This window comes from Castor canadensis, chromosome 11, assembly GCF_047511655.1.
Source record: "Castor canadensis chromosome 11, mCasCan1.hap1v2, whole genome shotgun sequence".
Classification (NCBI taxonomy): Eukaryota; Metazoa; Chordata; class Mammalia; order Rodentia; family Castoridae; genus Castor; species Castor canadensis.
The window spans coordinates 11,490,499-11,507,196 of NC_133396.1; the positions used below are offsets into that span (position 1 = coordinate 11,490,499).

A 16,698-nucleotide genomic window follows, 5' to 3' on the forward strand; every position below is an offset into this window, starting at 1 on the left:
GCCTTAGAAGCTTTGGTATTGACTCTGATCTCTCCTAAATGCATTGAGAAGGCACTGAAAGACATTGAACAGGAAGTTGATTTGATGAGATTTGTATTTTCATTCTTTGGATAAAGACACTCACTCTGGGTATAGGAGAACAAGAATAGACACTGGGATCCTCGCTGTGGGGCCATTTCAGAGGCTCAAGTGAAAGATGAGATGATGACTGGGCTACCATGCTTCCAGTAAAGATAGATGGAACTGAGTGTCTTTGAAGTGTATTTGGAAATAAAGCTGAAAGGTCTGGCTGATGGAAACATGTGGAATGTGAAAGGGGTCAAGAGGGAGCTCTAATGGTCTGGATTAGAGCACTGGGTGAAAAACAGTAGTACTTATGAAGAATGGGTAGAAGAGTTGGGACAGATGGGGAAGGAGGAATCAATGCTCTATTTTGAGAATGTTAATCTGGGAGATGCCTTTTGAATTTCCAGTGGAAATGGTAAATGGTCAAGTGTATAGTTGGATATAGAACGTTAGAAATCAAAGAAGAAATGAGATTTGAATTTGGGAAACTTCAGCATATAGATGGATTAGGGGCTGTATTTGTTTATGGAAGGAGAAGGTCTAGGGCTGAAACTTTGGAGGAAAGCAGAGGGAAGACAGAAGGGAATAAATTTCTGAATGCAGTTAGAGGAAGAATAAGACAATGTGTTCATAATCAAGGGAGAAAATGTTTCTAGAAAGTGAGACTCGTGAACTCTTTTTTTCTTTGTGATGATGAGGCTCAAACCCAGGGCTGTGGACATGCTAGGGAAGTGTTCCACCACTGAGATACAGCCACAGGCCAAATGAACTTTCAATGTCACCGAGTTAAAACAAAGACTTGCTCATTGAATTTGAAAATACGAAGTTATTGGTGACCTGGGGAAAAATACGATTTCTGTGAAGGGATATAAATAGCATTTGAACTTGTGGGGGTTATGAGGAGTAAAATGTGACAAATTAAAGGCAGCAAATCTTTGGAGTCATGCATGTATGTGGAGGGAGATGGGAGGATGCGATTATGTTTTATTGTTACTATTTGTCTTTGCTTAATGGGTATTATAATATTTTTGTCTGTTGTTTGGGATGACCCAGTATTTGTAGAAGAAATTGATGATGGAGGAGACAGAGAAGACCACTTTGGGAAGTATTTGAAATGCTGACAGGGGGTGAAATTCAGAACATAAGTGAAAGGGGTAGGCTTATAGAACAGCTGCAAGTGTTCCATCCACACAGAAGGAAGAATATGGACAGAAGTCAGCATACATCGATTGTAAGAGTGGAGATGAGGGGATGATGGTGTTTCTGATTGCTCAGATTTCCTCAGGGAGGCCTGTAGGGAATTTGTGAGATAAAAATAAAAGATGAAGTATGACAGTTTAAAGAAGTGTGACATAGTCATTTTAGAATGAAAACATGCTAATGAAAATTTTATTTTAATTACTGTGATATTCCAAAGACATGTTTCCTAAACAGTATTATGTACCTTTTAGATAAGTTTTTATTTACTAGGATTAGTTAATGATGTTGTTTTTCAAATGTATATCCTCCTTTCTGTTATCTTAGACCTCTTCAGTGATCTGGATACATATTCTGACCAGGGTATGATCAGTTATGACATCTCCATGTCAAACCTGAATGAAGTCTTTATGAACTTGGACAGAGAATCAACTATCAAACAAGGTATAACAATCTGTATAACTTATATAAATAAATTTACAAATGATCACATATCAAATAGTATTTATATTTTCTTACGCATGAGTCTAAGGAATGTGACTCATTCTTTGAGGTCTTCTGTTTGAGATTGGCTGTTACTATTTCTAACATTATCAGTAGGACTAAACACAATCCCTTCTTGGAATCTACTAAATTCCTCCTTGGAAAGTATCTACTTCCTATTCCAGCAGTTTTCTCCTATTTCCAGATGCTCACTGCTTCTTGGATACTTTGAAGCTGTGAAAGTTCTTAATCACGGAGATGAGGGCTGAGGTCATATAAGGGGGATTCTTGTATAGGTCTGGCATTTTCAGGGCTCTTTCCCCTACAATACTGTATTTTTGCTACAATAGTGGTAGTTGTTTAAGCAGTGATTGGCTACCCATCCTTGTAGAGATGTTTTTTGAAATCTCTTAGAATATTGTTACATTTGAGACTGTGTTTACAAAGACTGTGCATAACTAAATCACCCTTTTTCTGAATTCTACTTTTGGTATGAATTTAGTATATTATCTCACTAAGTTTATAAAAGTTGGACATTATTATATGTTCCTTATATTGTTTGCATTGTAACCAAAAACATGCCAACACATTTTTATACTAATATACAATCACCATCAACAATTATAAAAAGTTACTATGGAAAGAAAATATTGAAGGCAGCAATAATGCATAAACTTAATAAATATTGAAAAATGTTATTTAAATAATTCCTTTGAACCTAGTTATAAAAATAAAATCAAATGTAAAATTTTAAAAAATATTTTTAAGAAGAATAAAACTGTGCTCCCCCAGAATGGTATTAATAATTGTGTTTGCATGCATGTGTAGACTTTGAACAATCAGAATTGAGAAGAAACTCAGAAAGCCTAAATGGAACGGAGTCAGCTTACCCTTCCTTTCCTGAACTGCAAAAGGCTGTGAGTGACATGGGCCTCTGGATAATGCAGGTCTGTGCAATAGCACGGCTCCGTTTCCTAAAGTTAAAACGAGGGAGAAAAGTACTTCTGACTCTGTAAGTATGAGATCATTCGGATTTTGTTAGATAATGAGTTTTAAAAGGAGGCCCAAATAGAAAGAGAAGGTAAAAGTAGAACACAATCCCAGCATTCCTGCCAGAGGACATGTAAGTGTAGCATTTGACTTTACTGATAGTAGGAATACCTGCGTGTTAGCTCTTGATTAAGCTTAGTTTTCATAGTTTGAAAATCTGATGTTTGTATAGCAATTCATTTTCATCCTGTGTAGCATGCTGATATATAATTTTCAGAATCTTAGCCCCTAGAATCATACTTTGTATAGAATAGATTTGACACTCAACAAATAGTTGTGGAATTTCTTACTAAAGAAATAAAGTTGCTATAGATTTATGTGGTAAAATTTTCTCTACTATTTAGGCTGTTGATATTTGGAATTGCATTATTCCCTTTGACTTTGGAACATATAATATATACTATGTTACATCAAAATTCCGATTGGGAATTTAAGGCAGAATTGTATTTCTTGTCTCCTGGACAACTTCCTCAGGATCCCCGCACCAGCCTATTGATCATCAATAACACAGGTGAACAGAAAAACAAAATTAAATCCAGAAATAAACTATTTTTATTGCTAAATATCACATGTACTGGGGAAAATAAGATAAGAGAGAAGAAAAACATGCATTTATAGAAAACAATTTATGAGAAACAGTGCATACTTGCTTTGATTTTGAAAATGATGGGCATGGTGGGGATAAGAGAGAAAGAACCTAGGTCACTACACTGTCTGGTTCTGTAGAGCTGCCTCTGTCTACCTGACAACCCTAAGTTCTTTAATGAGAGAGAAATCAACTTCTGTCTTGACTCAGCCATTCTGTTTTTAGATCTCTCTGTAACAGCAGCCTAACTGACATCGTAAGTATGATACACACTGAATTACATGTACAGATGGCATGTCTACATGCCTCCTTCATGTCTCCATGAAGCAACAGCAGGATTCAGAAAGGCTCCCTAACTTGTTATCTTGAAGAAAGGGTAATTGGTTGTTTTCTAACTACTAAATTAACTTGAAGGAGAAGCTTTTATGTTTCTACCTAAGATGTTTAAAAAATTCAGAATGTGAGCCCTCCTTTGATTAGTTATTTGCCCTTCCCAATTTCACACCTATTTGAGATTCAGGCTTGTAGATGTTTTCTCTTTAGCAAACAGGATCTTTTTACTTCAGTTTTTTGTTCTTGTTTTCCATTTGGTTTTTGGAAAGTGAATTCCCTGCTTCCTTAAAGTGAACATCTTGCTAACTATACTTTAACGTCCATGATCTAGAATTTTTTCTTTACCTATCAGCTTGTTATTATTGTCTCATAGTTTTTCCTTTCCAGTCACTCTGAGGACAGTATACTTATAGTCACTCGTTTAACCTATTTTTTTCTTCTCTTCAACTGTCAGGTATTTGGTGATATAAGTTTGGAGATTCTGTATAGTCTTCTTCCTCTTTTCTCAAAATCTGATGATTGTTGGTAGCATGTTCGTTTTTCATGTGAGAATTCCTATTTAGATGGGTGCTTGTAAGCCTCCATTATTATGTCTAATGTTGATATGGAGTGGGATACATGGAAGGCTTATTTTCTATGTGTATGTCCCATCCCATCTAGGGTTGGGGGAATTGTAATTTGTCTGAAGTTTTGGCTCTCTTTATCCAATTCCAGAGATCACCGTCCGCACCCCCAGTATGAACTCCCATTTCAAAGGCTAAATGAGATAGAGGGAGAGGAAGGGAGAGAGAGAGAGTTCTTCTTTTCCTTTTTTACAGTCTCTTTTCCTGATTGTTGTCTGGAACTACTGCAGGTCTTGCCCTGCTGGTCTTGTCAGGTAATGTCTCTCATACAAATTAAAAATTGGACTCTTCCCCTAGAGACAGCAGCTGCTATGGATGCTCTAGGTAGAACATGGAGAGGGGCTTTGTTGGTCACCTTGTTCCAGGTATAGCTAACTGGATAATGACCCTGACTGTGCTTCAGAGTCCACTTTGCCTCCTTACATTCATCTACTCTTAGTTGTGATATTCTGAAAATTGTTTTATCTTTGCAGTTTTTGCTCCTGTGTGCAGTAGGCTATGGGTTTTTCTCAGCTTTTATTTCTCTCTCAAATAATCCTTTCTGCCTTCTACTTTAGGGATATATAAAAATTTTTGATCTGATGCCAAAAATTTTGACACTCTTTTCATTTTCTATTTCCTAAGAGAAATGTATTTATGTAGTATGCATGTAAGTAACAGATGTACAAACATAAAATGAAGGAAATATATTTATGTATAACCCATATGTACTTAAATATTTGATTATCCATTATTTCAAAGAATAAAGGGGAAAGGAGGCTACTATCACCAGACTGGACAAAGTGAAATACTTCTCATATAATAATTATCTCTCCATGAATTACCAGTTCAGTTGTATTTTTAAATAAAAGTCTAAGGTAGAATTACCTTGTTTTAACTATCACATGCTAACTTACATTACACATGATTATAAAGGTAATGCATCATACCATAAGATTTGCTGAATAGAAAATTGGACTGAGTAATTCCTGTTTCATGAGCCAATGTCCATATAGAAACATGCCTTCATGAGATAGGCTATAGATATCAACTTTAAATAATATTGTATAGGGCTCATTAGAAAACATGTAACATGTATTTTCTTGCTTTTATATGGCTTTCTGTTATTGACTTTGTATTAGAATCAAATATTGAAGATTTTATACAATCATTGAAGCATCAAAATATACTTTTGGAAGTTGATGACTTTGCAAACAGAAATGGCACTGAAGGTCTCTCATATAATGGAGCTATCATAGTTTCTGGTAAACAAAAGGTATGTTTGCCTCTTGAGTTTTGTTTTTATGAAAACACACACACACACCTACACATGGTAAGAAAGTGCAACATTTTAACTGAAAAGTTGGAGAAAGTCAACCAATCTGGTATAAGCCATTTAAATCTGAAAAACATTTTGACTCCATATTAAAAAGAACGGTGAAGTTTACATTTTCTGTGAAAAACATTCTGTCCTTGTTTTGAATTAGCTAATTTTCTTATATTTGAAAGGAATGAAATTTATTTGTATTGTTCAGACAGTTAAAATATTACAGCATATAATTATCAACCAATGTAATTATGAAATTAAGGAATCCTATTTTGTAGTTAGCTACCTGAATGATGTTTTCATATATTGAGAAAATACCTTAAATACTACAAAATCTGCAAGAATATTCTGGGAGAAAATTATTCTAGATATACTAATTGAACACGTTTTAATTTGGGTAAAGCATACAAGCTATAGAAATTCATCAAGGAACAGACAACACAACCGCATTCCAGTAAAAGTAAGGACCAAGTCAAAGGAAACTATATCTTTATTTCTTTCTACAAGGGAAATAAAAACAGAAGCTTTTGAAGATATAACACTGAACTCAGTCCTACCTAATCTAAACACATTATGAAAATGTAATCACATTGTACAAATATCAGGAAACTACTTAGTTTGGCAACTGCGTTTTAAAATCTTACATACTTGCTATATGAACTGCTGGCAATATTTGAGCAACATTGAACTTCTTGATGAACACATGAACATTTTATAAACATGAAGTATAAACATTGCCTTAGGAACTTGAAAAGACTTCATTGCAAGTGTACCCATGAATAACTTACCAATTTCATGTTTATCTGCTGTCTAGATGATCACCCTTCTTTGTATGCACACCATTAACTGTGTCTCTTTGTTGGGGCAACTTTTAAACTCCACTGACAAATTTTCTCAAGAGCAGAACAGGGGCAAAATGATATTAAATTATAAATACTAGTAAAAACTTGTAATGAAGGGGATGCTGATTCTGTACTATCCACTGTCCAAAAGCCTAACACATATAATCTCATTTAAACCGTGTAACAACCTTTTTAGTGTCCTCTTTCATAGATGGGGAAACTAAAGCTCAGAAAATTCAGGTGGAGTGTGGTACTGTTTTATATAGAAACTTTTCCTCTGTTTTTCAAGAATTTAGAGCTAACCTTATTTATTTGTTTTTGTTTGTTTTAAGGATTATAGATTTTCAGTTGTATGCAACACTAAGAGGCTACACTGTTTTCCTGTCCTGATGAATATCATCAGCAATGGGCTACTTTATATGCTTAATTATACACAACATATTCGAATTGAGAGAAGTCAGTTTTTTTTGGTAAGTAGAGGATATATTGATTCTGAGCAATTAAGAATTTGATGCCCAGCATGTTGACTTATACCTGTATCTCAACTACCCAGGAGGCAGAAACTGGGAGACTGTGGTTCAAGGATGGCCCAGGCAAAATGTTAGCAAGACACCATCTCAACAAAGAAGCTGGGTAGTGGTGGTGCTCTCCTGTGATCTGAACTACATGAGAGACATAGGGAGGAGAGTCACTGTCCAGGGCTGGCCCTAGGAAAAGCAGGAGACCATATCCAAAAAATAACTAAAGCCAAAAAGGGCTGGAGTCATAGATCAAGTGGTAGAGGACCTTCCCAGCAAGGGTGAGGACCTTCCCGGCAAGGGTGAGAACCTTCCCATCAAGGGTGAGGACCTGAGTTCAATCCCCATCATGCCAAGAAAAAGCAAAACAGGAATTGATAAGTAACTTATACTTGTCCTCTTTAGCTTTTAAATACTGATAATTGATAGTTGATTCTGAAGATTATTATTGTGTCCTAATATTTTAAGCAAGTTGTATCTAACAAAATATGTTTTGTTCTTGCTAAGTTATCAGAAATCATGGTTTCATACTTTTAAATAGTTGGTTATCGTTTCATAGGGAATTTTCTGAAAAGTTGTAGATACATACTTGATTACAGAAAAGCATTAGAGAAAGAGAAACAGAGACAGAAGAAACACTGAATTGGAAATCTGGAGCATCTGTGATCCTGCTTTAGACTCTTAGAAACTAAATATAATTTGTCAGTGAAATCTCCACTGACTAAATGGATAGTAAATTGACTAATATGAAGGAGAATTTGCCAGTCCTAACTGTATTCTCTCTGATTCATTATTTCACTTACCCAGAGTTCTTCTGTGTTGCAAGGGTGTCTAATATGCAGAGGCTGCATGTTCTGGGTCTGGCTGTAGACGGTTTAGGCAAGAAGAAGCACTGGTGGGAGATACAAGAACAGAGACACCTGCCACACTGGGTTCCAGTTACATCACCTCCTTCTTTTGTCCCTTCAGCCTGGGAATGACAATGACTTCACTTTTCATCATCCTTGTTGGATGATCGTCATCCATGCAACCACTTCACGATTAATTTCTTTCTATTTGAAGTATTTAAGGGGATTATGGTTTTCTGGTTGATACCAAGAAGGACCTCTCAAAACTTATTTCAACATCAGAAATTTGTAAGAGCAATAAGCAGGATTACAAATGGACAAGTCTAAAGGGAAGCCCATTTTATGACAAAGGTGCCAAATTCAGTTTTGGCTTCATTGAATCAGTAGTGCATGGAGTACACGCAAGTGCAGATTTTCTGAGGACAATGGAGAAAATGGGGATGGAATATACTTGAAAGGTCAGTGCTGGATATATGCATCTGTGAATTGAAGTATGACTGACTCTGGGATCAACATAAGATGGTTCAAGGTAGTGGTATCTGAACAGAACTCTTCAGAAAGTGAAACCAAGGGCTGGGGATGTAGATCAGAGATAGAGTGCTTGCCTAGCACACACAAGGTCTTGAGTTTGATCCCCAGCACCACAAGAAAAAGAATAGAACCAGCAGGAAGGCACAGTTGTTACTTCCTCATCACTTTAGTGTCTTCATTTCATTTTTTGATTAGGATCAAAATGGATCCAGTCTCTGTGATTTATCTCTTGGGGATGGCCAACTTCCAGTAGTACACATCATCATAGAAATCTAAGCATTTTCCCACCTGGAGAAAAATTGGAACTTATAGACATAGATTCTAAAACTTTAAATAAAGTTTGGGAATTGCATAATTGTTGTGAGACAGGTTTACTTTTCTCTCTTATTATTATATCTGTGAGATAGTCCTGTACATTGCTTGGACCCAGCTGTAGGCAGGCATGCATTTGGGAGTAGAGATTTGAATTTTATCTTCTTGAAGATGGGATTAGTGGCATCAAATATCCTTTATAGCTTTGTGCTACAGAAGACCTCGCAGTTGCCAAGGTCTTCAAGGAAGACATGCTACACAAACTTGAATTATCAGTTAACCAAAGGTCACAACTCTTGAATTATTATCGTCTTATATTATGATTAAACATATAACATAAAATTGACTACCTTGACCATTTTAAGTGTTTAATTTGTTAGTGTTAATTATATTCACACAAGAGGGAAGTTGTGTGATTCAAACCCAGGTTCCCCCCGGCCCCCACCAAACACACCCCCCCCAAAAAAAACCCAAAAACTAAACCCTGCTGTCGGGTCTTTAGGATATATAATAAAAAGCAGGTTCTGAATTATTTTTGACATCTCTTTTTCCTTTTAGTTGAAGCCTAAATTAAGTGATAAGAAATCATTTCTCCAACATTCATGATGCTGAACTAGACCTATACTTTGATTTTTCAGCATTTCAAAAAGTGTATTATCTATGATTGTTAGCATATATTTCATTAAAAATGTTCACTAGCTTAAAGTGCTTTTTATATTGCAGAACCATGTAATGATATGGATCGGGCTGCCAGAAGGTTCCTTTTTCTTATTTTTTATTGTGTGCAGCATTTCTCCTTACATTGCCATGACTTCTACCAGTGATTATAAAGTAAGACAAGACTTTCAATAATTGTATTTTTAATGCTGTGTTCAAAATGTTTTCACACTGAAATATATATTTCATTTAGATGATGTAGTTAAGCATTATTTCTAGAAAGTCAGAAAACTTGCTTTTTAAAAAATGCAAAATATACCAGGCATGCTGACACATGGGGATTGTGCAGGATTATACCTGTGATCACAGCACTCAGAGGCAGGAGTTCCGAGACTTCTAGGCCTACCTGGGCTACATTGTGAATTCAAGGACAGTGGGAGCTATATAGTGAGACCCTGTCTCAAAATAAATAAATAAAAAGCAACTGTTTACTTCAAAGTTACAGGGAAATAAAATGAATTTTTTTAAGTGACTCAAATTAGTCTAAATTTGCAAAGGAGAATAATATACATCTTTTAATTGCATTATTTCCTAACTACAAGAAGGAAATCATTAATGTTCAAATTGAAGACCAAATTTAAGACTTGGATTTTCCTTGTGCTTTGGAGATGGAAATTTTATATTTGTGTTTATTTATGCTCATTATCCAGATGAAAATGAAAATCAGATTTAGATAAGTCTGCTTTCACCATCCTGAGCCAGTAACTCTCCAAAGAGATGTATAGACAAATGAATTTACTATGTCCTTCAGGTCATACAGTGGCACTTCTTTTGAAGGAACTTACTGCTTTGATATTATGAGGTCTACTTTTTTATTCATTATTCATGAATTAAAGTGGTATTGTGAATCCTATCTACCAAATTAAATAATATACTCTTTTCAAAAAAATGACCAACTATATGGAACTGGAATTATAGACCTCAGGATCCTAAAGAGTACATGTATAATTATTTTTAATAGCTTCAGAACAAAATTAGAGATAAGGGCAAAATAGTTTGTGCCAGGTAGTGAGGGGGTGAGGGGGAGAGGGAGGGGGCAGGGAGGGGGTAAGGGGGGGGGAGGGGGGAGAAATGACCCAAACATTGTATGCACATATGAATAAAAATAAGTAAATAATAAAAAATAGCTTCAGAAGATTGGATTACAGTTATCTTAAAAATTCTTTCAATGTGTTTTACTTTGGGATTTTCATTTTAATTGCATCAATGTACATCCTGTGTTTTTTCATCAGAAGAAAGCTGATATCCAGCTATGGATTTCAGGCCTCTATCCTTCTGCTTACTGGTGTGGGCAAGCAATAGTGGATATTAACCTCTACAGTTTAATTCTCCTTTCAACGTATTTAATCTTCTACATAACAAAGATAATGGACATTGACCTTACAAGTCGAATTGTGCTTGCTACAGTAAGTAACACATTACAAAGGACAAATTTTATAAAGTAACTAAAAATAAATTTAATGTTACTGTTTTATGTAATTGTGATGATGTCATTGTAAACCATAAAACATGCAAAGTACATGTACAATCAAAAATTTGTAATTTATAATTTCCCTCAGGTAGTATTTAATTTTTTGACTATGCTACTATTTGTATTATTTTTAGATTGTTACTTCACTTGGTTTTGCAATTTCTCTTATCTTCTTCACATATGTGATATCATTTATTTTTTGCAAGAGGAGAAAAAACAGTAGCCTCTGGTCATTTGCTTTCTATATGGTAAGTACACACATCTATAGACAATAGAGAGATAGTTATTATAAACTTTCAATGAAATGTTAAATATAGTCACCTTTGCCTTGAACAGTGGGAAAAATTAATAATACAGATTGAATCCAAAAATCTAAAATGCAAAAGTCAAAAATTTTTGAGAGCTGACTTAATAACTACTTGATAACATCAATTGGAAAATTTCATACCTGACCTCATATGATGAGTAGCAGTCAAATGCAGGTATATAGCACAATTTACTCACCATTCCCAGTGGACCATTTAAATCCATTTATTTATAAAGTGTATCTAAAACATATATGAATTATGAATTTTGTATTTAGACATAATGAATCCCACCCCAAAGTATCTATTTCACATATGCACACACATACACACACACACAGATATTCTCTCTCTCTCTCTCTCTCTCAATCTCTCTCTCTCTCTCTCTCTCTCTCTCTCTCTCTATATATATATATATATATATACCTAGTTACAGAATGGTGTAATATCAGACTTGAAAAAATAAAGATCAAAAGATCAAAGATCATCTACTATAATTCACCTAACTTTATAGAAGAAAATAATTAAGTAACTTCATCAAGGTCACACAAGACTTAGTGACAGACTCAGAATAAATTTGACAACCCAGGTCTAATGTCATTCCTTATGTCAAAAGTATGATAGTAGCATTGTTGATAATATTGAATCAAAACTTGTGCCCATCAATACACACTGATTTTACTAGGCTAAACAAGTTTCAAAATTACAAAGACGTCAAGCAGTTTGTAGTAACTGTATTTTGCCCGATGCAAATAACTCATAACTTCATTATTAATATGCATTGGGGAATGTTTGTGTGTGTTTGTCTTTTATCATGCAATTAGTATGCACTTAAACCATGCTATTCTTCTGACTGAGGTAATTTCCCATTCCTCATGGGATCATGTGTCAGAAAACCTCATAAACTAACAGTTAGTGCGTTTGTCCTGTGTGACCTAGGATACATTTGGATAGTGTGGGCAATGTCTTTCCATTATTGAGTGCAGCCAAGGTCAATAGTTAATTCATTTCTAGAGTCCAATAGGATCCTGTATCCTCAAGGACATGGTGCTTCATGAATATCTTAGACCTTCATCTGATAAGGAAGGACCAAGCCTGTTGTGCTCCATAGTGAAGGATTAGCACACAGATTCCTAGACTACCGTTTGATGCCCTCAGAATTCACAATCCTTTCCTAGTCTAATGGATAAGAAAGGAGGAAAAAATATCGCTATCACATAAGTAGAATCCAGGAAAAAAAATCACACGATCATTTCAACAGATTGATAAAATTGAACATCCCTTTATGATGAAGTCCTAGAGAAACCACTAAATCCCTATCTGTCATTCTGTACAAAAATCAATTAAAATTGGATCAAAGAATGCAGTGTTAGATTTAAAACTTTGAAACTACTGGAGGAAAACTGGAAAAATGCTTCCCAAGATATAGGCCCAGGTACTGACTTTCTGAATAAGACTCCAATAGCTCAAGAATTGACAAGTGAAAAAAAAAATTGATAAGTGAAATTGCATCTAATTAAAAACCTGCACAGCAAAGGAAATGATTACTAGAATAAACAGATAGCATACTGAAGGGGAAAAAATCTTTACCAGATAGTAATCTAATAGGGGATTAATATCCAGAATATATAAAAAAACTCAAAAATTTAAATACACAAAGGACAAATAATCCAATCAATAAATGGGCAAAATCGATGAAACTGGAGGACATGATGTTGAGTGAAATAAGCCAGACACAAGAAGAGAAATACTACCTGTTCTTTCTCATATATGGAAACTAAAAAAAGGCAGTGTGACTGTGCAGTAGTGATTACTAGAAGTTCGGAAAGTGGGAGAGGGAGTGCTGATATAGAGAGGTTGGATGAATGTACACCAAAACACAGTTAGGTAGAAAAAAAAATCACAGTAGGATGACTATAGTTCACAAAAAATTATTATATTTTTATGAAGCTTTCTAAGAGAGAAACTCAAAGGCTCTAAACATAAATGACAAGTATAGGAAAAATGCTAATTACCCGGATTTGATTTGTACGTGCTGTAAGCATGTGTGGAACTATCACACTGCTGGAGGCAAAGCTCAGTGGTAGAGAGTGTGTGCTTAGCATTCATCAGGTTCTGTTTTCATTCCCCAGCACGAAAAGGAACAGGAAGGAGAATGGAGGGTAGCAGAGGGGAGGGGAGGGAAGGGAAGGAAATAAAGAAAAGGATGGAAGGTAAGTCACAGTGAACATATTATGTATAATTAATACATGTTAATAAAATAATTTTCTATTGGGAAGCTAAATATGCATAGTCTTACTAAATAAAGCTCCTCCCTTATTGCTCTGAAAAGGCAGGTAGGCATATTGGCATATGGGGAAATTACGATATACACAATAATACCTACATCTCAGCTGTTTTCTCAAATATCTGTGGCCGAGGGTGTCTGATGCAGTGTTTGGACTTGTCTTGTAGATCTTGATGATCTCATTCAACATGGTTTTCATCATTTACTTCAACAGAATTTCAATAATTATCATCATGGTATTATTTCCTCCATCTGTCTTGGTTGCGTTCCTAATCTATTTGCTAGAGGTAAGAAATGTTATCAGCTGTGTCTTTAATATTGAATATGTAGAAAGTAGATTCATGGGGATGGAGAGTGACAGCAAATGGGCATGAGAGATTTCTTAGGAATGATTAAAATTAAAGTTGAACTGTGGTGATACTTGCATAGCAAATTAGAAAACATCCTGAAATAATAAACTTAAACCGGGTAAATTTTATGACATGAAAATTGAACCTTAATAGCTGGTTTGTTTTTTTAAAAAAAAGAACTTTGCCCTATGCACTTTGCAAAACATAGGCATTGTTAAATGCTGTTCAAGTCTAATTCCAGATTGCAATAAGGTCTCTAGTTCAATGAGTATTCATTAACCACTGTGAGAATTGTCTCATGTAACTATTAAAAGCGTACATCAAATACTGTTGTATTTGATACAGCAATATCTAATGCAGTATTAGCCTCTGTGCTAGGAGTTGGGGTCATCTGATAAGCAAGATAGCACAGATATTCCTTCCATACAGTTTAGTAGAGACAAAGATAGATCACCCTCAATCCAGTCAGCACAATGGACCTTAAGGGTTATAAAGGAGAAGGGCAAGGTACCAAGAGAGAATTTATGAAGCATAGCTGATACACCATGGAGTAAGAGAATTCTTCTGGGGAAGTGGTGTTTAAATACATTCCTAAAGGATGAGTAAGAATTAATTAGAGGGAGAGTGATACAGCATATTCTGCAGAAGGAAGCAAAGACATTGAAGCAGAGAAGACCACAAAGCCTTAAAGAAACTGAGTGTGCTTCAAGTGGAGAGATGTGTATGATGAGGTCAGGATAGTTCAATCCATAGCACAATTTTTGGGAATCTGCATCATCTTATGTGAAATGGCTTTAAACAAAGGAGAAGGTTTCTTTAATCATGTTCTTTTGTCTTTTTTTTCTTTTTAAATTATTATTGGGGGTTGAACTCAAGAACTCTAGCTTGCTAGGCAGGTGCTCTACCACTTGATCCACTCTGCCACACTTTCTTAATTATGTTTTTGGGGAGCTGGGAAGACTTTCTACCAAAATATTTTTCCATTGGCTGAGCAGTGGCTAGAATTCCTGATTGTATACTTACCCTTTGCTTAAAGGGTTTTCTTCTAAAATACAAGTAGATGTGCAAGGTGAAAATGCATTAATCTACACCTGTCACAACTAATTTAGAAGGAATGAGTTACTTTCTGGATCAATCAATTGATAAAAGGAAGAATAACATTGAAAGGATTATTTAATAAGATTGGGAAAATAGTCATCTTTTTGGTGAGATAGAACCCTGTAAATAGTCTTTTGTAGGACAGTTAAGGCAAACATTTAAACTCTCTAAAATTTTTATAATGCCAGCACCCCTTTTTTTATGCTTTCAGTTGACTTCCAGCAAATGCTTGGGTTTAAAAAAAGAGATTTCTTTTTTTTTAAAGAGTCTACCTGCTCACTGAGGAACAGTAAGAATTGAGTAGAAGTATCCCCTCTTTCTCTGCAGGGAACTTGTCACCAGTGTGCACAGAGGAACTGAGGTCAATGTAGAAAACAGTCAATGTTTAATAAAATTTCATATTATTTAAATATATATCATAAAGCCAATAAAATTTCATGTAGCTATCTCTTTTGGTGTTTTTAGAGAGCCCAAGAACACTACAGAGAATTTGAAGAAATAAAATTTGACATCAGTGGAGCTGATTTTCTAGTATGCCTAATAGTAAGAGACCTTTATACTTCATCCTGTATCATTTTGATATTTGATATAACTATTTCATCTTGTCTAAAGTATGCCAACTCAGAAAGGGTTTTTCTTTTTTAGTTACAGTGTGGTTTGTGTCATTTTTTTATTCGTTTATTCATATGTGCATACATTGTTTGGGCCATTTCTCCCCCCTACCCTGTCCCCTCCCACTCCCCCCCACCCCCCTCCCTTCCAGGCAGAATCTGTTCTGTCCTTATCTCTAATTTTGTTGAAGGGAAAGTATAAGCAATAATAAGAAAGACAAAGCAATTTTGCTAGTTGAGATAAGGATAGCTATACAGAGAGAGTCCTAGCATTGCTTCCATGTACAAATGTGTTACAACCCAAATTGATTCCTCTCTGCCTGACCTTTGCACTAGTTCCTGATCCCCTTCTCATATTGACCTCTGTCACTTTAAGGTTTCTGGATTAGTTCCTCTGCAGTGGGGACATCAAATACTATCATGTTTTGGGTTTCTTACCTATCCCCATACCTCCTGTGTGTGCTCTCCCCTTATCATGTGACCCAAGTCTAACCACATTGCTGTATTTGCCCTAGATCTAAAGACCACATATGAGGGAGAACATATGATTTTTGGTCTTCTGAGCCAGGCTAACCTTGCTCAGAATGATGTTCTCCAGTTCCATCCATTTACTTGTGAATGATAAGATTTCATTCTTCTTCATGGCTAGTAAGATTCCATTGTGTATAAATACCACATTTTCTGAATCCATTCATCAGTAGTGGAGCATCTTGGCTGTTTCCATAACTTGGCTATTGTGAATAGTGCAGCAATAAACATGGGTGTGCAGGTGCCTCTGGAGTAACCTGTGTTGCATTCTGTTTGGGTATATCCCCAGGAGTGGGATTGCTGGATCATATGGCAGATCTATGTTTAGATTTTTAAGAAGCCTCCAAATTTTTTTCCCGAGTGGTTGCACTAGTTTGCATTCCCACCAGCAGTGTAAAAGGGTTCCTTTTTCCCCACATCCTCGCCAACACCTGTTGTTAGTGGTGTTTTTGATGATGGCTATTCTAACAGGGGTGAGGTGGAATTTAGTGTGGTTTTGATTTGCATTTCCTTTATAGCTAGAGATGGTGAACATTCTTTCATGTGGTTTTTGGCCATTTGAATTTCTTCTTTTGAGAAAGTTCTGTTCAGTTCAGTTGCCCATTTCTTTATCGGTTCATTGATTTTGGGAGCATT

The 16,698-nt window shown here is 35.5% G+C and overlaps 1 protein-coding gene across 4 annotated transcripts in view; it reads left to right on the forward strand.

Annotated features, from left to right (window-relative positions):
* The window catches only part of Abca6 (ATP binding cassette subfamily A member 6), a 68,716-nt gene that overhangs the window by 29,539 nt on the left and 22,479 nt on the right, over positions 1–16,698 (forward strand). For 3 of the 4 annotated variants that reach the window (XM_074045261.1, XM_074045262.1, XM_074045260.1), the window contains 10 exons: positions 1,591–1,707; positions 2,575–2,758; positions 3,141–3,307; positions 5,460–5,593; positions 6,819–6,956; positions 9,419–9,526; positions 10,645–10,818; positions 11,018–11,131; positions 13,643–13,762; positions 15,389–15,466. In XM_074045261.1, coding sequence (XP_073901362.1) covers positions 1,591–1,707; positions 2,575–2,758; positions 3,141–3,307; positions 5,460–5,593; positions 6,819–6,956; positions 9,419–9,526; positions 10,645–10,818; positions 11,018–11,131; positions 13,643–13,762; positions 15,389–15,466 — 1,334 coding nt within the window. Of the gene's footprint in view, positions 1–1,590; positions 1,708–2,574; positions 2,759–3,140; positions 3,308–5,459; positions 5,594–6,818; positions 6,957–7,811; positions 8,311–9,418; positions 9,527–10,644; positions 10,819–11,017; positions 11,132–13,642; positions 13,763–15,388; positions 15,467–16,698 lie in introns of those variants that run through there. The other variant, XR_012438459.1, reaches the window with a different exon arrangement.